General features: G+C 41.6%; 1 protein-coding gene across 2 annotated transcripts in view; it reads left to right on the plus strand.

The window, feature by feature from the left end:
• The window catches only part of PRDM2 (PR/SET domain 2), a 126,803-nt gene that overhangs the window by 42,350 nt on the left and 59,127 nt on the right, over window positions 1-25,326 (plus strand). For both annotated transcript variants that reach the window (XM_025402686.1, XM_025402696.1), the window contains exons 5-6: window positions 1,840-1,992; window positions 9,705-9,831. In XM_025402686.1, the coding sequence (XP_025258471.1) occupies window positions 1,840-1,992; window positions 9,705-9,831 (280 nt within the window). The remainder of the gene's footprint in view (window positions 1-1,839; window positions 1,993-9,704; window positions 9,832-25,326) is intronic.

The following is a 25,326-nucleotide window of genomic DNA, read 5'->3' on the forward strand; positions in this document are numbered from 1 at the left end:
TAACACTTTGCTTTTTGCATATGGCTGTATTGACCTGAGAGCCAGGAAGTTCTGGCACAACCTGTATTTTTATCCCGAGGCAGGTAGATAGACTCCAGCTACCTTGTGAACTGTGTGGTTTTCTTGGCAACTCTCTCTGTGTTTGTCTCTGCAGTCTCATCAGTCTTGGTAGCTGTGCCAGTATTCGGGTGAGGAGTGAGTGGGACTCTGTCATCACTGCAGTAAATTAAAGTGAAACTTACTATCCCTGAGCCCAGGGGCAGCTGATATTGCAGATGGGGGAATAATGTCTGTGTAAGTTACTGTGTACAGATACTCTCCTTGGTGCCTATGGTGATTAAAGTAACTACAATGCACCTTGTAGCATGGTACCTGTTACACAGTAGATGCTCATTAGATGTTGGTAGTTCAGTTAACCAGGGTGGTCAAGGAAGGCAGTGATAAATAGAAGACAAGCAGATCTGAGTTGAAGCCCTTCTTTATGACAGTTAAACAGGTGACTTTGGGAAAGTTATTTAACTTTTGAGCCTCAATTTTCACATGTTGAAAGGAGAGCTAATAAGCCTGCTACATAGGGTTAAATGAGATAATATGTCAGGCATGTAGCATTATGCCTGATGTTTGACTTTCCAGAGGAAGAAGGCAGTGTTAGGGCCTGGTAAGGTGGATGCTGCCGCTTGGCAATCACAGGCCTAGACACCCAGGCATGCCCAGAAGAGCAGCATCCTCACTATCAGTGGGCAGAGTGGGAACTTTGTTCCAGAAGGAAAGGTGCAGTGAAGAAAGGTGATTAATGTGGGGAGGGGAGGGATGAAGGCATGAATGATGGGAATAATGAGGAAAAAATGGAAACATCTAGATTATATCCTTTCTTCCTAAAAATAAAGTAAAAGACTCATTTCTTTTGCCCAGCACGTCTGTCAGCCAGTTGATTCTGCAGTTCTGTTTCAGTGCCTACTCGAGTGTTTTGTAGACTGGTTTTGGGAAAATGTGTATATATATATATGCATGTATACACAAAATTAAAGTTAAAAATAGTTGCCAAATAGATGTTCTTTTAAAATGAAGGATGATAAATAAGTGCTGGAAGCCTCTGTGGGAGGAATTGGTGTGGGTGAGAAGGGAAGGCTTCTTGCAAGAGGAGATTTGATTTGACTCCTGAAAGGGGTTGAAGTTTTGGTCCTTTTCTTTTTGAAGGCCACTGATATTTCCCAGAGTCTGTTCCATTGCCCCTTCGTCCTTGCAGATGCTTTGGATGGAGTCTATTTTAAGGGTCAGCTGAGTTTGCAGAAGCATCATATCCTGTCACCCATGTGCCTGGTTCACAGTGCTTGTTCACTCCTGAAGTCCCTGTCAACCCTGCCAGAAAGGGACCTGCTGAATTGTATAGCGTGGCGGGGCCAGGTGCCATACTCGATTAGCGGAGCAGCCCAGAAAGCTTGGGATCTTTGTGCTGCTGAACACCACTGCAAGCTGTTTTCCTTTCTAAGTCACACTTTACGGAGCATGGTTGTCATTTGTCTCTGTGTACATATTTGTAAAGCATTTGGAGATACCAAGCATGTTAACTGTAGCCCTTTAAGAGTGTGTGTGTGTGTGCAGGGGTGGTGGGGCGGGTGGAAACAAGCCTAAGTAGAAAAATAGTGAGAATTACACTTTTGAATTCCAGTTTTCACCTTGAATTTGTCTTTTCTCTGTCGCTTGTTTTGTTTTTATGAAATGCTTTATATAGAGTACTTGCATATAATGAAAAAGAATTATCCTTAAAAGTTAAAAATGGAAACATTTTAAAGATACTCCTATGTTAACAAAAGTTTTTTATTTTTCTCCATTTTCAAGGTATATTACCCAAATTTGGGATGGATGTGCATTGATGCCACTGATCCAGAGAAGGGAAACTGGCTGCGATATGTGAATTGGGCTTGCTCAGGAGAAGAGCAAAATTTATTCCCACTGGAAATCAACAGAGCCATTTACTATAAAACTTTAAAGGTAACAGTGTTAGAATTAATTTACTGTTAGTTTCACTGCTTATGTTTTCCTTTTTTTTTTGAGACAGTCTCATTCTGTTGCCCAGGCTGGAGTGCAGGGGCTCCATCACAGCTCACTGCAGCCTAAGCCTCCCCAGGCTTGGGTGATCCTCGGACTTCAACCTCCTGAGTAGCCAGGACTATGGGCACATGCCACCACACCTGGCTAAGTTTTGAATTTTTTGTAAAGACAGAGCTTTGCTATGTTATCCAGGCTGGTCTCAAACTGCTGGGCTCAGCGATTTACCTGCCTTAGCCTCCCAAAGTGCTGGGATTACTGGCACAAGCCACAATGCCTGGGCTTGCTTATGTTTTTCTAATGCTGTCCTTAGTTGTGACTGACAATGATTTTGCAGACCTGGAAAGGATTATATTTGGAAGTGCTTCATCCACACTCTCAATATTCTGTGTTTTAATATATGGTTGCTGTGTGTGTCAGGGAGCTAAAGCATGAAGATCGTGTTAAGTAATTACACAGTGCATCTTTAAAGATACTGATGAGTTAAGCATGTGGCAGCTGCTTCCCTCCTCCGATGACACAGAGGCATTGGGAACTGTCTGGCAGATTTATCCAACTGTAAGAAACTATCAGTAGATATGGTGGGTCTGTGTTAACTGAATACACATTGTTAGTCTTTGATATTAATGCAGCCTTGGATTAGCTTTTCTTTTCCCTAAATTTTACTGAGAATAGAAATTGAACAGAACATGTTTCTTCCTTCTGCCAAATTTTTCCTTGGAGATATTAATTGTTGAAAAGAAGAAAGTCATGTTTTAGGATTGGTAATGAGGTTATGGAGTACATTCAGGGACATGAATGTGAGGAAACGTGGAGTGTTGCTGCATTTCTTCGTGGAGCAAAGGCCATGTCTCCCTCATTTTCATGGGTCACATTCTTTAAGAAGACAAATCTGGCCAGACTTGGTGGCTCACGCCTGTAATCCCAGCACTTTTGGGAGGCCCAGGTGGGCAGATTATGAGGTCAGGAGATCAAGACCATCCTGGCTAATACGGTGAAACCCCATCTCTACTAAAAACAAAAAATAAGCCAGGCATGGTGGCGGGCGCCTGTAGTCCCAGCTTCTCGGGAGGCTGAGGCAGGAGAAGGGCGTGAACCCGGGAGGCAGAGGTTGCAGTGAGCCGAGATCATGCCACTGCAGTCTAGCCTGGGTGACAGAGCAAGACTCCGTCTCAAAAAAAAAAAAAGAAGACAGATCCTCACATTATACATGGAGATGTTCTAAGGCAAAATTTCAAGCCTGTTAAGATGGATGGTTGTTGCTTTTTGCATGAGATAGGCAAAATTGCTATAAGGCAAATTTCTCTTTATTCACTTCCATTAAAAATGTCATACGTTGGAGAATAGTCTACGAGAAAAATGATCTCCATGGAGTTGAACACTTCTGATGAGCACATATTTCAAATTGTGGCCAGCTTTGCAGTGTGCTGTGTTTTGTTAGTGGAGTGGCAGCAGGCCTTCTGGAAGTTTAGTTAACCTGTAGCTGTTTAATTTTGCTGCATCTTTCCTGACATTGTTAGCCAACTAGACTGACTTTTACCACGTTTATACCCAGGTCCTTGTGTCCAATCCCTGCAGATTTTTTGTTACACTTTCTTATTTAGGACTTTAAAAACCTGTTTTCAATTTTTATTCTGCTAGATCATAGTAGCATGCTTTTCTAGTAGGTATTACTCTACAATTTTCTTATATTGGAGTTTGAAGTTGGATTCAAGAATGCATTCTGTTTCTCAAAAGTATTTAAAGTGAGAAATACATATAGTTGAATCAGTGAGGTAGAATCTTAGTGGAGAAGAAATACTCACTAGGGGATGAATATGAGACAACAAGGTAATAGGAAGGAAGATTTTTTTTTTTTTTTTTTACACGAGTGTCGCTGTGTCACCCAGGCTGGAGTGCAGTGGCATGATCTTGGCTCACTACAAGCTCTACCTCCTGGGTTCACGCCATTCCCCTGCCTCAGCCTCCCAAGTAGCTGGGACTACAGGCGCCCGCCACCACGCCCGGCTAATTTTTTGTATTTTTAGTAGAGATGGGGTTTCACCATGTTAGCCAGGATGGTCTCAATCTCCTGACCTCGTGATCCATCCGCCTTGGCCTCCCAAAGTGCTGGGATTACAGCCTTGAGCCACCGTACCCGGCAGGAAGGAAGTTTTGAAGGCATGCAAGCTCATGTGGATATTAGGACACTGCAATTCCTTCATTATACTTCAAGTTAAAATGTGTTCATCTCTGATGCAAATTCACAGAAACACTGAGAAGCAAGATAGAATAGTGGTTGGGAGAGTGAACTCTGAGGCCAGACTGCCTGTTTTAGATCTTGACTTGCAGTGACCCAAGGCAAGCAGGTGTGACCTGACTAGCTTTGTAACCTTAGCTAAGTCCCTCTTTGTGCCTCAATTCCCTCATTGTAAGATACCGGTAATTACGGTATTGACCTCATAGGGTTGTTGTGATGATTGCATGGGTGAATACAGATAGAGCTCCAGCACCTAGTAAGTGCTAATAAATGATTGCTGTTATTTTTCACAAGGTGGTATGGTGTCACGGTCAGGAGTGGGGACTCTGGAGCAGACTGTCTTGTGAGCAAATTTTGGCTTCTAGATATGTGACCATGCGAAGGATCTCTCTGTGTCTTAGTTTTCTCATCCATAAAATGGAGGTAATAATAAAACTGCTTCATGGTTTGTTGTGAAGGTTAAACAAGCCAATATATATATAAGGTTCTGTGAACAGTTGTTAGTTCAGTGTAAGTCCTCAAGTGTTAACTAGCTATACTAGTACTATTATTTTTACCTTTGTCCGAAATAACATAGTTCTGATTTTTGAAGACCTCCCCCAGTCTTGATCTTTGATATTTGCTCAAGTATGTACACGGCCTCTCAGATTTTTTACTAGTGATTATCTTAACTCTATTCTTCTAGATTAAGTGTTCCGTGGGTTAGGTTTTCTAAAGAAATTCCATGTGATGCTCTGTGGGCTCTGTATCTTCTCAGCTTATTGTTACACCCAGATAATTGGGAAATCTCAGCACTGGTTTTGTTTGTAATATGATTAAAAACGATTTAAAATTCCTGAAAGTTAGCTGTTAAGTCTGCTATCTATTCATTCCTCTGTTCGTTAGTTTGGTGAATATTTATTGAGAGTCTGCCGTGTACCGAGTTCTCTCCTATGGTAGTGAACAGGACAGACAAAGTTTCTGGTCTGGTGGATGTTCCGTGTTACAGGGGAAGGGGCAGATAGTAAGTAAATAAGAAAGTAATTTCCGGTAGCGATTAGTGTGTTAAGACAGTAAAATGTGATAAGAGACTAGCTAGGTAGGAGAGGGCTGCTTTGTCTCCAGTGAGTCAGGGAAGGCCTTCCTGAGGAAAGACGTTTGAACCCCACTCCTTGGATAGGAAGGAGCTGGCTACGCAAAGGTCTGCTGGAAGAGCAATCCAGGAAGAGGAGTGGTAGGAGCAAAGGCTTTGGAGTAAGTATAAGCTAATGGTTTTTTTTTTTTTTTTTTTTGAGATGTAGTCGTGCTCTGTCACCCAGGCTGGAGTGCAATGGCGCAATCTCGGCTCATTGCAACCTCCGCCTCCTGGGTTCAAGCGATTCTTCTGCCCCAGCCTCCTGAGTAGGTGGGACTACGGGCGTGTGCCACCACACCCAGCTAATTTTTGTATTTTCAGTAGAGACGGAGTTTCACCACATTGGTCAGGCTGGTCTCCAACTCCTGACCTCGTGATCTGCCCACCTTGGCCTCCCAAAGTGCTGGGACTACAGGCGTGAGCCACCGCTTTTGTTTTTTATTTTAAAGGAAAGAACAAAAGCCCATGTGGCTGGAGGGAGGAGGAGAGGAATCTTAGGAGATGAGGCTGGTGAGGTCCACAGGGATGTGTGAGGTTTTTTTTTTTTTTTTTTTTTTTTGAGACGGAGTTTCTCTCTTGTTGCCCAGGCTGGAGTGCAATGGCACGATCTCAGCTCCCAGCAACCTCTGCTTCCTCAGCTCAAGCGATTCTCCTGCCTCAGCCTCCCAAGTAGTTGGGATTACAGGCATGCACCACCATGCCCGGCTAATTTTGTATTTTTTTAGTAGAGACAGGGTTTCTCCATGTTGGTCAGGCTGGTCTCGAACTCCCGACCTCAGGTGATCCGCCCGCCTCGGCCTCCCAAAGTGCTGGGATTACAGGCATGAGCCACCACGCCCGGCTATGGGTGAGTTTTAGGCGTAAGTGCTGTTCACCCATTGGAGAGTTGAGGCCGAGAGCTGACCGATGACTTTTTAAAAGACCGAGCTGGGGACTGGATTGTAGGTGGGTATGACTGGATGCACTTTGTGTTTTTGAGTGATTCTGGAATACTTCTCTAATTTTCTAATATTTCTGACACATTTTTCTATTATTCCTTATCCAGTATAAGGAATATTAGAACCCTTGCTTCTTCCCAATTTGTTTGGTAAACTTTCAAGTTTATTTATATATGCTGATGTTTAAACAAGAGAATATAGAGCAGATTCTTGGTTTTATACCTATCTGAACCCAAAGAGAAAGTGGGAAGAGTTTAAAATCTTTGTTGTTGTTAATTTTTTCTTTAATATCAAAATATATTTAAAAAGAGGTTGTTTGGTCTTTTGACTTTATTTTTTTAATGTGGATTTATAGTTCCATTGTTGAAGGGATTAATTTTTCTTTTCTTCTGAATTTGACTTAAAAATGCTAACCTGTACAGAAGAAGAAAAAAACACAATATAGTATGGAAGAAAACAAGCCTTGGTTTAAAAAAAAATTATTATTTTCCTCTTCATAGGGTCTATTGGTGTAGCTGTTTTAATATAAAGTTGCGAAGCATATATAGCTCCGTAATATAACCATTTGAAGTTACTAATAATTTTTGTGGTGTTTTGTTTTCTACTACTTGTTTATTTTTATTTATTTATTTTTAAGATAGGGTCTCGCTCTGTCTCCTAGGCTGGAGTGCAGTGACACAATCTTGGCTTACGCAGCCTCCGCCTCCCAAGCTCAAGTGATCTCCCACTTCAGCCTCCCGAATTGCTGTGACTGCAGGCACACACCACCATGCCTGGCTAGTTTTTGTATTTTTAGTAGAGACAGAGTTTCGCCATGTTGCCCAGGCTGGTCTCAAACTCCTGTGCTCAAGCAGTTTGCCCACCGTGGCCTCCCAAAGTTCTGGAATTGCAGCCCTGAGCCACTATGCCCACTAATAATTTTGAAGGCTGTTTAGCAGCTAACAAATATGTTCCTCTTGATCTAACACTTCACCAGTGCTAGAAATTTTATATTTGATTTGTGATACAGATTCTGGTGTGTTTTTACTTTGTGTGTTTTGCAGCAACAAGAGTATCTTAGGACATGAGTGCCCTCCCAAGTAGAGTTTATGAGCGCCCTCACCAAGTTGCTAGTTCAGTTATCACTTCACTGACAACTGCAGTGGAGTGAACAGGGAAACTTAAGTTCTTATTCTTAGAGGTATCTTGAAAATGTCCGGTGGTATCTTCTAGCCAGTTCTCTGGTTATGTCATTTCAGTGGGGAATTAATGGGGAGTGCATTTGTTTTCACTCCTTCCCATATTCTTTTTTGCATTGGTTTTAAGACTTTACATATTTCTGAGAACTCTAGTCATTTCAAGTATTAGTTGACAGCACCATTTCTTAAATATGTGACTTATAACAAAAAATAGAGAAACTGTACATTTGGAATTTATATAATCTAGAAACAGTTTACTTTAACATAAGCCTGCTGTTTCAACAGATTAGCTCATCAGAATGCCAAACGGTGTTTGTGATGGCTGTTTTAACTCATTAATATCTTATATATTAAAGTAAGTTTTTTGGTTAGATTTAACTGATTCAAGAAGGGAAATCATGTATTGGTTCAAAAGTAAGAAAAAGGCAGATTTTAGCCTTCTTAGGGGTGGGGGAGAGCCAAGGAAACAGCTGCCTTTTCTTTTAAATAATTTAGAATATTTTAAAATTTGGACTATAGAAACAGTTCTGCAGTGAATTAAACCAAGTAATATTTACTTCTAGGGGCTTTATCTAGACTAGAAGGTATGTTGAAGTGAGGAACTATTTTGTTTCTAAACTGTAGGTGGAATTTCCCTCCCGGCAAAAAAAAAGAAAAAAAAAAAAGCAGGATCACTCTCTTAGATAACCATTGTGCAAAGATCCAAATCAGGAAGCTAACAGCAACACATTGTTTTATTAGGTAATATGTACACCTGACTCAAATTCTGTCAATTGTTCCAGTCATCTCTTTGTAGGAAAAGAAAACGTTTTCACATTGGATTGTCATGTCTCATGTGTTTGGCTGGTACCTTAGTCTTTGTTTTTTGACAACCTTTCAGTTTTGAGAACTGGTTGGTTATTTTGTAGAATGTCCCAAAGTTTGAGCTTCTCTTATTCGATGTATGCATTTTGGGCAGAAATCTACCAGAAGTGATGCTCTGTTTTCTGTGCATTATATCAGGAGACATATGATGTTGATATGTCTTACTACAAAAGTGTTGTTTTTTTCTTTTGTAATATTTTATGGGGAGATATTCTGAGGCTATGTATTTTGTTACTCCTCAAACTTTTACCTACTTTTAGCATCCATTTATGATTCTTGCCTGAATTAATCATTACTGTGATGATTGCCAAATGACGATTTTCTAATTCCAACATTTCTTTTTTACTGATCAGTTGGGATCTCCTTTAAGGAAGAGCTTTCCTTTTTATTTACTTGGTCATTCCTGCATTCATTCACATCAGGCTGGACTCATGGATTCTTACTGTATTCAGTGGATTTTAGATAGAATTTTACTTGTATTGATAGCCTTGAAACTTTTCTCACAGATCAATCGCTGTGAGAGAAACCAATAAGCTGTTTCCCCAAATTCTAGGGGTGTGAACTTTGCACTCAGTGGATCTTCGGGATCTTGTTCTGGGTGGAATCAATTTGATGGTGGCCCTCACTGCTTCCAGCCATACGTGGCTTAAGAATGTGATGGTTTAGGAGTACAATACATGGGAAATACTTCCTGCTGTATTTAAAAGTTAAAATGTGGAAGTTTGATGTCCGGTCCGAAGGGCGAGGCACTGACCTCCCTGGACCCGAGCAGGTTGGTGGCCCCGGGAGGCCTCCCGTTGGCGGCTCTGGGATAGAAACCGCGGCGCATTTGTAAGTGCTTGCGCGTGGTTCCTCCTCGTTGTCCTGTTAAAGTTGCTCTTGGTTTGGAATGCGCGCTGGTCGTTATCTTTCAGCACTCCGCTTTCCACGCCGCACGCTTTTCAGTTATGCTTTATATTTCTCCTCGACTTAGATTTCGTTAGCTTTTAAAATAGTCCCATGTTTTATTTTTTCTCGTGCGTGGGCCGTCGTGAGGCTTTAAAGAGGAAGCTGTGACAGCACCCGGGCTCCGCTGCTCGTCACCTGGCCTTCCGCGCCCCTCGCTCCGCGCCGCGGGTGCGGTCCTCCCTCCAGCAGAGGGTTCCGGGCGCCGGCGCGGCCCGCACGGGGCCGGGAGCCCTTCCTGCCGGCCGGGTGCGCGCGACGCCGCCGACAGCTGTTTGCCATCGGCGCCGCTCCCGCCCGCGTCCCGGTGCGCGCCCCGCCCCCGCCAACAACCGCCGCTCTGATTGGCCCGGCGCTTGTCTCTTTTCTCCCCGCAGCCAATCGCGCCGGGCGAGGAGCTCCTGGTCTGGTACAATGGGGAAGACAACCCTGAGATAGCAGCTGCGATTGAGGAAGAGCGAGCCAGCGCCCGGAGCAAGCGGAGCTCCCCCAAGAGCCGGAAAGGTAGGAGCCCCCGGCCCGCCCGCCCGCCCGGTCCCGGCGCCACGCCCGTCTGGGACGCCGCCCTGCCGCCCCCGCCGCTGCTGGCCCGACCGCGAGGCGGGTCGCGGGCTCGGGCGGCGGCGCCCGCGGCGTCTCGGTGACCTTTTCCGGACTCGGCCGGGCCCCGGCCCCGCTCCCGCCCCGCGGTCCCGCTCAGGCCCTGCGATCGCCGCCGTCCCGCCCTGCCGACCGGCCCCGCTGCTGAATCACGGCCGCCGCGCGCTCCGGCTGTTTCCTAACTTGTGACTTAGCTCCCGGGCGGCGGAAAGTGCGCGGACGCCGCTCCGGGGCCGGACATTCTCCCGCTGGCACCCCGAGCCGCGCTCCGCAGTTGCGCTCACGGCGGGCGCTCTAGTCCTCTCGCGGCTGGCGTGACAGCCCCGGCTCCGCAGACTCGGGCCCGCCGCGCAGGACGCGGGCCGCGTCGGCGGCGGAGTCGGGGTGGGGGAGTGGGGGAGGCAGAGACAGAGAGAGACAGAGACAGGAGGCGGCGGGGAGGGCAGGGAGACAGCGGGCGCGGTGGGCTTCCGAAAGGATGCCCAGGGGGATGTGGAAGTTAGAGAGCGTGTGGTTTTGTCGTTTTGACTCAATTCTCATAGTTTTACGACTTCTGATGATTTCGAACAAAAGGTAAAAGTGTAGTCACACTTAAAAAGGAAGGGGATAGTTTCTGGGTAGGAAAATAGTTTGGTTGGCTGTATCATATTTCCAGCTGGCATACTGACACGTTGGGATTTTTTTTTTTAATGAAGAATTTTAATGTGAATTCAGGAATCGTTCATAGATTCCCAGTTTGAAAATATGCCAAAGCACAGTATGATAGTTTCTTATTGATACAAATACAGATTTGTGGGTTTTTTTTTTTTTTTTTTTTGCTCGCCTGAGGTGTTGAGTAGATTTTTTTAGTCATCTGAACGAACGAGTCTATTCTTTACCCAGAACATTGCAAAGCGAGTTGTGGAAGTCATACTGTAAATAAAATCATGTCGTAAACTCGATTTAGGAAAATGTTAAAATCGACTTTAAGGAATGTAGGCAAGAAGTCGGTTCTGATTTTTCAAGTATGTATTCTTTGTGTATCACCACAAAATGGAAATACAATTAATTTCCCCGTGAGACAGTTAGTAGGCCTTTTACTGAATATGCATTGTCTATTTATTGAATGTGATTTAGTCACTGCTTTAGAGCGTTCAATGCTTTTGATCCTGAATCAGATGATCAGAGTCTAGAAAATTCCCAGGTTTTTAATTTTATTTATTTTTTTTAACTTTTAACTGAGTTCTGGGATTTTGTTAATATTGGGCTTAGTGCTTAATTGTTTGCAGTGAAAACTTTTTATGTAATTCAACTTGTTCCTTTATTTAGTATTCCTTTTGTTTACAACTAATGTTACCAGCCTTCCAGGTAAGTTGTTATTTGTAGGGGGCTGCAGATGGGGAGGACAGGACTCTCTTTACTGTGCCACTAATCATAACTAACTACTATACTTAAATAGATTTGTAGTTTAATAGCAACCTTACTTTAACGCTTTTCTCTGTTTGGCATACTTTGGTGTGCATGTTTAGAACATATGTTATTACTCTTTTGCTTTTTTATCTGTTTATTTTTCTCTTAGTCGGATTTGGGGGAAAACTTGAACATATACTTTCTGTTTTATTAGTGATATATGAACTTAATATCTGCATTTTTATACCTGCGTAGACTGTTGGTGTTTCGTATTGACTTAAATAGTTCATATTTATTATTATCCTATTATTTTGTACTACTCTGGGCAGCCTATAACCCAGAATCCTAGGTTTTAATTAATTAAAAGACTTACGCTTTTGCAAAGCTCTCTCTTGGAACTTACAGTCTGTGTTTAACAGCTTGCTGGTAAAGAGATCTGCTTGCTCTCTAAGACTTAAGCTTTGGACAGTTTAAATAATGAGTCAAACCTTTTTTACTTTTAAATACTCAGTTAAAACCAATTTATAGCTTTCAAAGACCTGAAATGGAGTCTTTTTTTTTTTTTTTTTTTAAGTATTAACTCAGTTCTATTTAGGTCTTATGTGTGACCTCAAACATTTAAGTAGTATCTTTTCAGGCAGTGATGTCAGAGAGCGAATCAACATAAATGTCATTCAGAGGCAATGTTAACTTAGTATTGCTGAAAGCCGCATGTTGAATACATAGAGCCGACAGGTAGATTGACAGTGGGCTTGACTTCATTTTCATTATGAGACAGAGAGAAAAACAAAGGGTTGAATTCTTCATAGTTCTGGACTTCAGCTCCTTTGCATGACAGCTGCTGTACTTACAGCTGTGCATTGCATGTGGTGCCTTTCAGAATTCATCAGATCGCTGGTGGATCATAAGGCGTGTTTGGGCAGAGCAAAGCCCTGGTTTCTTTACATACAAAGTAGTGGCCTCTCCTCTCTCCCCTCCCCACGTCTCCTTTCTCCTCCCCTCCCCACGTCTCCTTTCTCCTTCCCTCCCCTCCCCATATTCATTCATTCATCTAATGTTTATTGAGCCCCTGCTGTGTATTAGGCTCCCTGCTGGGTTGTAGCACACAGTGATGAGCGAAAAAGCAGTGGTAACTCTTCTCATGGTGCCTGTAGTCTAGTGGGGAAGACAAACATTAAATCAGTAAATAGCTGATGGTTGGCATGTAGTAGGCCCTCAATAAATATTAATTGATTGACAAGGACTCACACAAATGTTTTAGAAAGGAAAAGAATGCAGTGCGGTGAGAACACAGTTCATATTGGCTCCGACCATGGAGCATGCAATTTTACCATGGGCCAAAGATGGATATACATCAGGCATTTTAAACTGGAGTTTAATTTGGATTCCCAGTTTTGTAATTGAGCTTCTTCACTGTTTACACATCTGAGCAGCCTCTATGCAATGAAAAATAAGTTCCTTAGATGGAATAGATTAAGCTTTCAGGTAGAAAGCAAGGAGGGTTTTTAGTGTCCAGTGTTTCAGGCTATTTTAATGTGAACCACAGAAAAATTACAATTATAAAATAGCATTGAAACAGCCAAATTTAGAAGTATTTCTCATCTTCTTGATCTCTGTCCCCTGTTTGTTTTGGAGACAAATGAGAAATTGAATTTGCTTGTTAGCAGTAAGCAATGACTGTTGGCAAATGCTCTTCCAGAGTGTAGATTATAATAGCAGTGTTTGCTCTATCAGTTACATAAGAGCCTTACCTGAAGTTCTTTTACCTGGAGAAACAACAGTGGCTTTCTACAAATGGGCTTGGTGGAAGGAATGAAAAAGACGGGATGCCTGGGCATTTACCAGGTGTGCGACTTTGGACAACTCATGTCACCTTTCTGAGATGAAGTTTCCCTAGCCTGAAAAAGGAATATCATCATATCGATGATGCTTGTGCCACCTAACCTCACAAAGTTGTCAAGAGCAAGTGAGATAATAGAAACATGCTCTGTGAAGCTGTGGGCTCTTGGGAACTGTAAGTACCAACTCTCCCAACATGGCTGGCGTTTACTTCCCTGCTACTTGTGGAGGAACGACTGAGTTGGTGACTCATTTAATCAATGGGGATTTATGGAGCACCTGTGTAAGCTCAAAATAAGCACTGGGTCTCTTCTTTCCCTCTTCCTTCCTACGTCACAGCCCTATTCTGTGCTGATTCACCCTTGTTTTAGGCCTAGGTTCTAACCTATTGACCTCGCTGTTCACAGCAGATTGAGAGAGAAGAGTTTATATTTATAGCAGCAAGAAGTTTTATACCTGAAAGCTGGACAGAGAAGAAGACAGAAGGTTTATAACAAAATCAGTAATGAATTATAAAGAACAAGTTCCTTAAGGTCAGTTAGTAGGTTCAGATAGTCCTTCCTAAAAACCATAAGTAGTACCTGAGAATATCAACTAGTTTATAAGTATTTGTCTCAGCGACGTTTAGTCACCACAGAACAGTTATTATAATCAGCTTAGCAAAGTAATATTTTATCTGTCTCTACGATCAGAATTTAAATTAAAAATCTTGGTACTGTGAAGAACACTCAAGTTTTTTGAAATTGTATATATTTGAAATTCTTCTGTAAAGGTGCTAAATAACAAGTCTTTAGAAACTTAAAATATAGGGAGGTAAGAGAGCCACATGCAAAGATAACTCAGTCTAAGGTAGTCTAAAAAAAAGTGCAACACGGATTGTATAGGCAGTAAGGACTATTGGCCCTCCCTAAGAGAAGGAAAAAGGGATGCTGAGCTGGGCTGGCCAGGGAGCCTTTATGTAGAAAGGGTGGCAGGATGGGGACATTTCAAAACAGAGAGAGGAAGGAGAAGGACATCAGGAGGAACCTTGGGGCCTGAGAAGTTGTAACTGTCTGGATGGTCTTCCTCTCTGTTATTTAACAAGTATTCCTGTGTCTGTGTCAGGCACTATTCTGGGTGCTGGAGTTTCAGCAAAGAACTAAAATGACAAGGGTCCCTGTTCACATGGAATCACATTCTGGAGAGTGGGGAGTACAGGCCAACAGATGAAGTAGGTAAACCTTGTCAATAGTGTTTTGTAGGGTGGGTGGGGGAGGTATGGCCTGACTGGAGGTGGGAGGTCAGGGGTGACCATTCTGAGGTTGTGACATAAATGACACAGGCATTCTAGGGGCTGAGGGCTCCGGGAAGAGGGACCCAGTTCTTTTAGCAGTTCTACTCACATAGAAGCCTACATGAGTATTTTTGGATTATGAAACTCAGTTCTGCAAATGGACATATATTGGCCCTTTTTCTGCCAGGCGCCGCACCAAGTGGCTGGGTTGGTTGTTGGGGGAGATGAGAGAGATGACTACGGCAGGCACCATCCTCCTCCAGTGCGGAGTCTCCAGTCTGTTTCATGACAGCCATGCGCAGGTCAGACTTAGTAGGTGTTCTGGTTGATGTGGGAGAGAAGGAAATGGACACTTTGCAAAATTGGATAACTTGTCCAAGATCGCCCTACCAATGAGTGTCACAGTCGGAATTTGAACCAGGTTTCCCATGCCTTTTCTTCTATATGATATGGAGCTTTTTGTCCACTTCTACATGCAGTTGACAACTACAGAAGTGACAACATTGGTTCCATTTAAAGTTGAAATTAGAGAATACATTTAATAAACGCAGAGAGTGGACGGGCTTCTGTGGAGTTTGATCTCCTAACCTTTCGTAGCAGCCAGCAGCTGTGTTTCAGGCTCCAAGCTGAATGACAGAGGCCTGACTCTGGTGTCTGAGGATGATGATAGATGGGCCCTATGCCTACTGGGTGCCTGGTGGGCAGGTCCTGTGCCCGCTGACTTACAGGGCACTGGCCTGTAGTTCCTGTTTGCAGGTGCTGGAGCAGGATGTGGAGTGCTTGGACATGGCAGTGTGTTCCTGTGTCCGGCTTTATGCTGGCAAGCTTGTGGCATTAGACACAAATGAGCTGTTTCCGGGTTGGTCAGTCTTAGAGGGGCCTGTCTCTGCTGTAGCTTTCTGGCTGCCTCCTAGCTGAGGGTGCCTTTTGCTGAGCATTGAATGTTCCATCTCTAGTGGTTGTCTGCCAGGATGAGCTCTCTGCTGCTGTTGTGGTCTGTTTTTAAGAGCTCAGTATGGTTTTAATTAGTACTTTTTCAACAGTAGGAGTTAGGGAATTGTAAAAAAATTTGCAGTTCTGCTGCTGCTACTAAATTGCTCCAAATTTAGATGAAAATGTTGGTCAGTATTTTCGTTTCGTGCCTTTGATTCTTATGTCTATCCTTGTTTACAGGGAAATTATGTGGATTAACTTAAATTTTTCAAAGCATTTTGCAAATTTTTCAACTGTATTTTAGTGGGTGAATTTGCAAAAATCCTAACATCCATGATTTAAAAGTTTTAAATATCATAATTGAGTGTATTGGGAACCATGCTGTGCCCTATTTTTAGATTGTTATTTTGGTTCTCTTGTCCATATGTAAATTGGAAGGTGAGACTTGCCTAATACAGAAAAAAGGTTTGATTATGATTAAATTTTCTAAACAATATAAAAGAGGTAACAAGACCCTTATAGTTGGTTCAAAATAGTTTAGTTGATTTTAACAAATCCACTTATAATTTGAAAGTAAAAAACTCAGTTTCCTGTGTTTTCCTTAAATATGAACACTAGGTTATTTTTCTAAATGATGAATTTTTATTTTTTTTTAAATTCTTGAAGTGTTTTTTTTTTCCCTAGGCAATTTCATGTTCCAGTTTACAGATAGCTGTTACGATATTCAAACTTAATATTCGTGGGAGCATTATAGAGAGGAGGGTGTAGTTACTTTATTTTTAAATAAAATAACTTTTAAAGTTTATTTATTTATTTTGTAGAGACAGTCTTTCTGTGTTACTCAGGTTGGACTCGAACCCCTGAGCTCAAGCTGTCTTCCTACCTTAGCCTCCCTAATAGTTGGTATTACAGGCATGCACACGGTGTAGCTTTGTATTTAAAGTTGCCTCTAAAGAATTGAGGAATTGGAGGCCGGGCGCGGTGGCTCATGCCTGTAATCCCAGCACTTTGGGGGGCCGAGGCGGGTGGATCACAAGGTCAGGAGATCAAGACGATCCTGGCTAACATGGTGAAACCCCATCTCTACTAAAAAAAAAAAATACAAAAAAATGAGCCAAGCATGGTGGCGGGCCCCTGTAGTCCCAGCTACTTGGGAGGCTGAGGCAGGAGAAGGGCATGAACCCGGGAGGCGGAGCTTGCAGTGAGCTGAGATCGCTCCACTGCACTGCAGCCCAGGCGACAGAGAGAGACTCATTCTCAAAAAAGAATTGAGAAATTGGATAAATATCCCAAGAACACCATTGTCGAGGTTAAAAATAGACATTTCTTTTAGTTAAAGGTTGTATGGAGAACTGAAGTTGAAGTTTCAGGTGGACTGGCGTGGTACTTTGTTGGCATTCAGATGGCTTGTTTATATTTCACGTGCTGCCAAGTACAGGCCTAAAGTTTTATTTTGGCCATCCATCTGGCTCAGAGTGTTTCATTAGTGTTCATAATTTGGTTGAAATAGTTTAGAGGAGCTGAATGACCTGGAGAAGCAAAAGTTACTTGAAAATGCTATTGTTTCTCTAAGTGGAAAAGAGAAATACTGAAAGTAGCTGTTTTTTTTTTGCCACTCAGATTAAACCAGTTTTCATACAAGAGTTCTTGGCTGAATTCATTTATTACAGTGTATTTTGATATGGACATATGTCATGACTTGACACTTATTTGCACATCATGTCATTATGCTGTGAATCACTCATTTCTATTGATGGTGACAATGACACTTGTTTCACCATCATGGTGACAATTACACTTGTTTCTAGTATTGTGCTGGTTGCCCTGTGTATACCATAGCTAATCCTCCCAATAACCCTGCAAAGTTAAGATCCGTATCCTTATTTGTAGAAGAGGAAACCGATGCTTCGTGGGGCTTCATACTTCGGCCAAGTTCACACAGGGTCCTAAATAAAAGGCTCTGTCTCTCTAAATCCAGTTTTTATGCATAACGTTTGTAAGTAGGACAGTTATACTGTGTAAGTTGCCATGTTTTATTTGCTTTACTAACTGGCCAAGGTGTATTTTCACTGCTCACTGTAAGAAGTGCCCACTTTAATCCTAAATACCAAGACTATGGTTAAGTGAAGTGTTTGGTGTAGGAAAGCCCAGTCATGGCGACACCTTCAGATGTTTTTGCTTTGGAGATTTATGGATTGCAGAGGTATATTGTATTTTGAGCACCCCAAATAAACAGTTTTTTAAAACACAGATTGCATTTTCACCCCTTTCCAGCTGTTGTCTATCAAGTATTTTTTAAATGACATATTTGTTGGTTTAAGTTTCTAATGAATATTTTCTTTCTCTTGGGTTTTATGTTATTTTGGCATTAGTTTTGAAACCAAAAGAGCACAGTGAGACATTGCTTTTGCCTAACTCCCTCTGCAGTGCAGAGTCTAGGATTCTAGAGCTCTTTCATTTTGTCTTATTGATGAGAAGCTTCAGCTTCCAGCTCTGCAGCACTGGCCTTGTGTTGAGACTGGCTTAACAGTCTGACTGTTCCACCAATAAAAATACACATTTTAAAGTTTTCTTAAGTTGAATGTTAACAGATGATGAACATGCTTTAATTAACGTGTACTCTAAAGATTAATTACAGAAACTGTAAGTGCAATTCTGATTTGTTTGTGGATATAATTGAGTTATATCCTGCTTGTTTTTCAGTTTTGGGTGGTGACATTTTGTTTATTTGTTTTGCCAAAATGTTTATTTGCAGAGGGGGGTAGAATTTTTTTTTTTTTTTTTTTTTACTTTTTCATTTAAGAGAAATGCACATGAACTATTTGAAGCAGTACCTTCTTCAGAGGTTTTGTTTGCTGATAAAGCTTTCCTGTTCTAGCTGCTTGACTCATTCCAGAGGAGAACCATTAAAGGAGACCAGAAGGTGAGAACAGTCACCCTATAACCTATCCGTGTGTACTCCTGAATTTTCCTAAGAAGGGGCACGCGTGGATTTCCTCATTGTCTTTATCACACAATAGATTCTTAGAATATGTGTGTCTATATAAAATTTTTAAAGCTGCTTGAGTTTGTAGCCAAACGTAATATGGCTTTTTCTACTTGGAACTTTTACTGAGAGTACTTTATTCGATCGTTCCTTAAAGACTTCGTAAGTAGTGGCCAGGCGCGTTGGCTCACACCTGTAATCCCAGCACTTTGGGAGGCGGAGGTAGGTGGATCACCTGAGGTCAGGAGTAAGAGAACATCCTGGACAACATGGTGAAACCCCGTCTCTACTAAAAATACAAAAATTAGCTGGGCGTGGTGGTGGCTGGTACCTGTAATCCTAGCTACTCTGGAGGCTGAGGCACGAGAATCGCTTGAACTTGGGAGGCGGAGGTTGCCGTGAGCTGAGATTGCACCACTGCACTCCAGCCTGGGCGACAGAGTGAGACTTTGTCTCAAAAAAAAAAAGACGTAGTAAGTAGTTAACACCTCCCCAACCCCCCAAACATACTGTAGGCAAGGCAAAACTGCAGTTTGTAATCTATACTTTCATTTTTCAAAGTTCTTTAGCATTTTTCTTTCTGTTCTAACCTGTTCTTTGAAAAACAGGAGAAGGTAACTTTGTTTAAAAGGTTAAAACTTGGTGCGTGTATTAAAGTATTCTGAGGGATTCTGGGTAAGAGACTAGAAAATTCTGTGTTCTGGAGCATTTATTGTAGCTGCTTGCTATTTCCTGCTTCTGTGGCCATGATCCTGAAATTTAAAAATATTTCGATGAAAGTTTTAATAATCTAGTCAATGTGTAGTTATTTTAGATGCTTATATATTAAAAGTACATACTATTTTTATTTTTAATATGAGAATATTTGAATAGTTTCAGAGGCAAGAGATTTATTCTAATGAATAAGATAATTGTGTGTGTGGTATAAAAAATAACACAGTTTATAAGATAAAAATATAACATCTAAAATACTGCTAGTTTGATACTTAGATAACTTTCAGTTTTATATGTTCTTATTAATCAGTGTCTGAAAGATGAAAAACTAATTGCACTCTCAATGAATTAGCTGTCTGTTACCAGTTATGGACAGTAGCAAAGGATTGACCAGTTAAAAAGAAAACTAATACAGCATTGCTTAGGCTAAAATTCGCCTGCACTCTTTTTTTTTTTTTTAATTAAAACTACAGCGATAAGCAATCTTTTTTCTTGTATTTATAATCCTACCTCTTGGGGCAGTCTTTTGTAGATTTCCTGAGACACCACATGCCACAAAAATGAAGGCAAACTGGTTTGTTCACCCATGTTTAGAACCCCAAAACGGAATATGTGCAATGTTTGAAGTTGCACTGCCATTCAGAATGGGCAACAATGCAATTTCTGAGCCTTTTGTTATTCTTTTTACCATTTGGCCTCTCAGGTTCAGTTCTCATTCTCTTGCCAGTTTGAGATGTAGGATATGCCTTTCTGGTTCTGTTGACTACATTTTCGTCTTTCATGTATGGGATTATCAGAGCCTGCTTCTCTGGAATAAAGAGATTACTGGCCATAAGCAGAATGTCTAAGGGCCTATGAGAAATCAGGGTTCCTGCTGTCCACCTCTTGCCTTGCTACTTTTGCTGTGAGGATGTTAATGTTGGTAATAGCTGGGTCCTAAGTCTTCTAACCTTCTATGGCAGGTTTACGCTGTGAGCAGCACCATGGTGATAATAGTTGTAGTTTTGATCTTTTACACGTGGAACAATCTCCTAGACTATTTACACACGATGGACTGTAATTTTTGTAGGATTAGCGCTAATGTTGAAATTACAATTTCCCTCTGGTATCCAAGAAAATAAGTAAAAAGTATCAATAATAATAATAATAAATATCATATGTTGTCAGTAGTCTCAATCTTGGACTTTTGGACCAGGGGTTGAAGATTCCAAATCTACTTGATTTTAGGAATTTTGTTAATTGCTGAAGGTGTGATCCACAGTGTCCTTCCCTTGTTAGATGGGTCATGGGCGTGTTTGATAATAAGATCGACTTTGGTAAGCATAATATCTATTTTTAGTTACTATAAATCCAGGAATTCAGGATAGAAGAGAATGTAAATTACTGTCTGTATGCCAAGATAAAATTTGGGGTTGTAGTAGAGTGCAGAAAACACTAAATCAAGAAAAAGTGATACTTGAATTTCTGTCTGATCCTTTTAAGTTTTAAAGACAGGGTCTTATAAATCTCATGGGTGATTGTCAAAAAGACATGGAATTGGTGAACTTTGTTTTCATAGCGAATTATTCTTGTGCTTCCCCCTACTCTTCAGTTTCTATGTTAAGCACATTAAAGAAAAAAAAAACCTACCTAAAATTTTTTTTTAGTGGGTGGGAATATACTGCTTGGCCTTCACTGTTGCTTTTGCATTAGATGCAGATTGATCAGTACTTTGAAAATGGATAGCTTGTTTAAAATGAGCCAGAAGTGTGCGTGTATGTTGGGTGGAGGGAAAAGGGGAAAAATTGCTGACCCAGGTATACCGGGTATACCTTGAGTGTTAGGAGATGTGCAGTATGCAGAATTTATTGTGATACACCAGAACCTAGCCTTGGAATTAAGAGACCAGATTCAAGCACCAGCTCCACCAGTTAATAGCATTGTGACTTCAGGTGGGTTACAATGTTTGGGTCTTTAATTTGGGTCTTTAATTTGCCTGTCTATAAAACGGGAATATGAGCTACCTACCCTACAGGGTTGCTGTGAGCATTAAGCGAGAACGTTACAGGAATATTCCTGGCACACTGACCTTTGGTTCATCCCGTTGTAATGGTGGGCACCAGCAAAATTCATTCCGTGGTAACTGCCGTTCTCTGGCCGGTTGGCACACTTCTAAAACAAAAAAATGAACAGTTTTGCCATCTTGTGTAACATGTTCTCTTAAAATCCGTACGTTTTCCTTTCGGATCGTGGAGTGAATTCAGTTGATTTCAAATTAGATAAGAGTAAAGGGCCTCTTTGGATCCGCAACTAGATACATCGTGGCATTAAGGAATTCTTTATGTGCAAGAAACCCGCTTGTCTCTTAAAAGCTGTCTTGTTTCACTGTTACCCAAATGAGGACATCTGTGGTGACATAGGTTGGTGCATTAGGTAACTCTTGGAATTTATTTTGTTCCATTTGCCTGGGCAGAAGCAAACACATCTCACTGTTTGCTTGTCTTACCTTTCTGTGGTCCAAAGCACTCATGACAGTTATAAGAGGATTTTATGTGAATGAATTTTTCTTAACATTTTCTTAGGTATTAAATTATCAGACAGCCCTGAAAGTAATTGTGTGGGAGCAGTTTCAGGACTGTATATGCCAGATTTTTTAAATAGTCTTTCTGGGGGTGAAATCAGGAAAAAACCAAATGGGTGAAATAACCATTTTCTTAGAAGGTGCTAATTAATTTGATGATAATCAGTTTTCTGGCAAGAAATGCCCTGATGATCTGAGCAGCATCTTGACTGGGTATTCTGAAGAGTTGGAGTTCTTTTTCAGGGATCACACAGGTACATTCTTTCTATTAATACACAATGCTTGTACAAACTCACAGCTTAACTTTGTAATAACATAGGAGTCCCTGACCCCCGATGTTGTCTACCAAATGTTGTGTTTACGTCCATTTGTGAATGTCTGGGGAGAAGGGCCTTAGGTGTTACTTGATACTCAGAGGGGTCTGAAGTCTCCTTTCCGAAAGATTAAGAACCACCACAGTGAACCTGTATGTTCACTTTTCAAATTCAAGCAGAGACAGAAGCAATACAATCAGTAGGTTACAGACTTTAAAAACGAAATACACTCACAGCTTACACTGTTAGAGCATTAATATATACTGATGTGGACATGAGTGAGTGAGTGACAGAATTCTCTCAAACTTCTGTCCGCATTGGACTTGTACATTTTTATAATAATACCTGGGTGGGATCATGTGAATCAGTGGAGAACAAATGAACAAAACAAATGGATGAATTAGGATTTGTTAGTGGAAGCAGAATGCCATTGTCTTCATATGAAGGAACATATGCCGACAATTTAGATTTGTAGGCGTGCACTTTCTGTGATTTGTTTAGTAGAATCTGTGGATACTCCTTATAATCGATTCCATTTATTGAGTCTGTGCCAGGCACTATGTGGCAGTCATTTTGTGCATTACCTCATTTACTTCTCTTTGACGACAGTATCAGATCGGTATTACCAGTATATATTAGAGCTGGTTCCCATTTGCTTCGAATGGGATTATTTCTCGTTAAGCAAGTCATGGTCCAAGGGCTGCGGAGCAGCATTTCATGCTATTTCACTTTTATGGGTTTCTGTTTATGAAGACCAAACTTATCTTGAGGACCTACTTTATTCTGAGTGCCACCACCACACTGGGGAAGGGGACAAGAGCCTAGCCACTGTCTCACCTCAGTTAGGGTCAGCTCTTTGCAGGGAGCACGGGTAACCTTGGAGACACAGGAACCTGCTGGGAGCAGGTGAAATGAGTGTGTAGGTTGAGAGACTCTTTCCACCAGCCATGGATACTGGTCTAGGAAGGACTCAAGTCTGATTCAGGCCGTGGTCCTCTGTGAGCCTTCCTCCCAGGCTCAATTTGTTCCCTGTGGGCATTATTTTACGCCTATATTGGCAAAAAATAGAAAAGCATCAGCTCGGGGACAATGTGGGATAATCCTTGGAGACCAGCACCAGGGAAGATTGTGTGCTTCTGAAAGGCTCCATTCTCAGTGCCAGAGCCTGTTATCAAGGCCAGGTCCACAGCATGTGCTCCTCAGGCTTCCCAGCTTTACCTGGCTCCCTTGGTGGATAGTACTTTTCATCCTCCCCTCCTCCCTCTCTTCTCCTTCTCTTTCTCTCCTGACTCCTTGCTGCTTTCACTGTCCCTCCCTTCTTTTTTCTCTATTTTTAATGAAATACAGATTCTCTGGAAGATCTTTTCCACTCAAAATTTGCTTCTTGTTAACATTAGTAGGGCGTTTCTGCAGAGGGGCTTGTTTTTTGCAAAGTTAAACAGGTATGTAACACCAATTTTAAATTCTTTCATTATAGACATCTTTGTAGTAATACATATTTGTATTCCCTTTAGCTCATGAGTGTTGTATAGCTAATAAGCAGCCAAAGAAAATTATCAGAATACTTCTTTACCATAATTCCAGAAACTTTACAGAGTACTCAAGAAATTTTTAAAAAATCTATCAAGAATAATAAGTTTGGGCTAAATTTGAATAGTAGTCTGATATAGCCTGAATAGCTAGCACATCTGAGAATGAGATACATGTTGCTGAATAGGCTAGTAGAATTTTGTATTTAGGTGGAGATCTATTTTAAAAATCTGGATTTAAGCTGGGTGTGGTGGCTCACGTCTATAATCCCAGCACTTTGGGAGGTCCAGGTGGGCAGATCACCTGGGGTCAGCAAACTCCTGACCAACATGGTGAAACCCGCTCTATTAAAAATACAAAATTAGCCGGGCCATGGTGGCTCATGCCTGTAATCCCAGCATCTTGGGAGGCTGAGGCAGGAGAATCGCCTGAGCCCGGGAGGCAGAGGTTGCAGTCAGCTGAGATTGCACCGCTGCACCCCAGCCTGAGTGACAGAGCAAGACTCTGTCTCCAAAAAAAAAAAATCTAGATTTGAATTTAAATGTAACTTGTGATTTAAAAGAGTTTATGAGGAGAGTATGTTTTAGTTTCATCCTGCTCTTCAATCTGAAGGACAGCCTTGGCAGCTCTGAGTTTACCAGAGGGGAACGGTTTGTGCCAGCCAGTGTGCATGCGGAAGCCTGAAGAGGTCCCAGGTCTTTTTCCTTGGAGCGATTATGTGGATGGTGTGTCGGTCCGTAAGTGCTGATAGAGGCTCAGCTGCCGGCGGGAGGTGGCTGGGCACAGTTGAGATCTTCCACAGTGGTGGGATCTGGTTGATCAGCTACAATGGGGCTGAGTCTGAAAACCTGTGCTGGAATAAAAGTGCCTCATTTCATGGTAGGCCGAGTGATTAGGTAGCTTAATACCTCCGTAAATGCTCTTGTTTTTATAAACCTCTGCTAAAATGTGGCATATTCAAATGCCGTTGCTTAGTCTTTGCATTTTTAAGAGAAGTAAAATATAAAGCGGAAATAAAGAATGATTATCCCAGCCAACTGCCAAGACATCCACCCTTAGGTTAATACCGGCAGGCACTCAACATGATTGTTTAAATTAGATATTTGATTTAAATAATGATGGGTATAATAACCAAGTGCAGTGAACAGGAAAAAAAGAATATGGGGTATGTGACTGTTTGGAAAGAGGAAACATTTATTTTTTTGTTTGAAGTGATGTGTTGCATACAGTTAAAAGATGTCTACCAAAAGGTTAACAGGGGTAATTTGAATGCTGAGCATTTATGGCTATTTAATAGTATCTGTTGTATTTTTAATCCCTTTAAAGTCTTTATAACTGTGTGTCCATTGTGGGTTTGATGTTACTGGGGATCGTGGTTTTTTCTTGAATGGTTTTCCTGAGTCGTATGGGTAGGCAGTAGACAACACTTGAGCAGTACTTTTTGCCATCCAGGCCAAGTAGAGGCTTTTTCCAAATAGCACTTGTAAAACTGCAAATTTTACAAAATTTTTAAATGTTATATTTTATCTCAACCAATAAAAACATTTTCAGTTATCTCATTAATTTTACTTCTGTTGGTATTTTCTTTATGAAAACTCATGTGTTTTTATTTTTTTGTGTAATATAACCAAGTGCTCATCTGACAGAATACTAGCAGGTAGAGATACCATACTCTTATCAGTACTGTCTCACTGGGAGCCACCTGCCAAAATCTGAATGTATATCCTCTTGATGTTCCTTAAATGTATCTCTGTGGGTACAGCATAGCCTGGTTTGATTAATTAGTCATGTGGCTTGGCCATTGTTCGTATGGGCATTTCTGTAACCAAATGTGAAGAATGAATTTTGAGTGTTTTCATTG

The sequence above is a fragment of the Theropithecus gelada genome, chromosome 1 (genome assembly GCF_003255815.1).
Source record: "Theropithecus gelada isolate Dixy chromosome 1, Tgel_1.0, whole genome shotgun sequence".
Classification (NCBI taxonomy): Eukaryota; Metazoa; Chordata; class Mammalia; order Primates; family Cercopithecidae; genus Theropithecus; species Theropithecus gelada.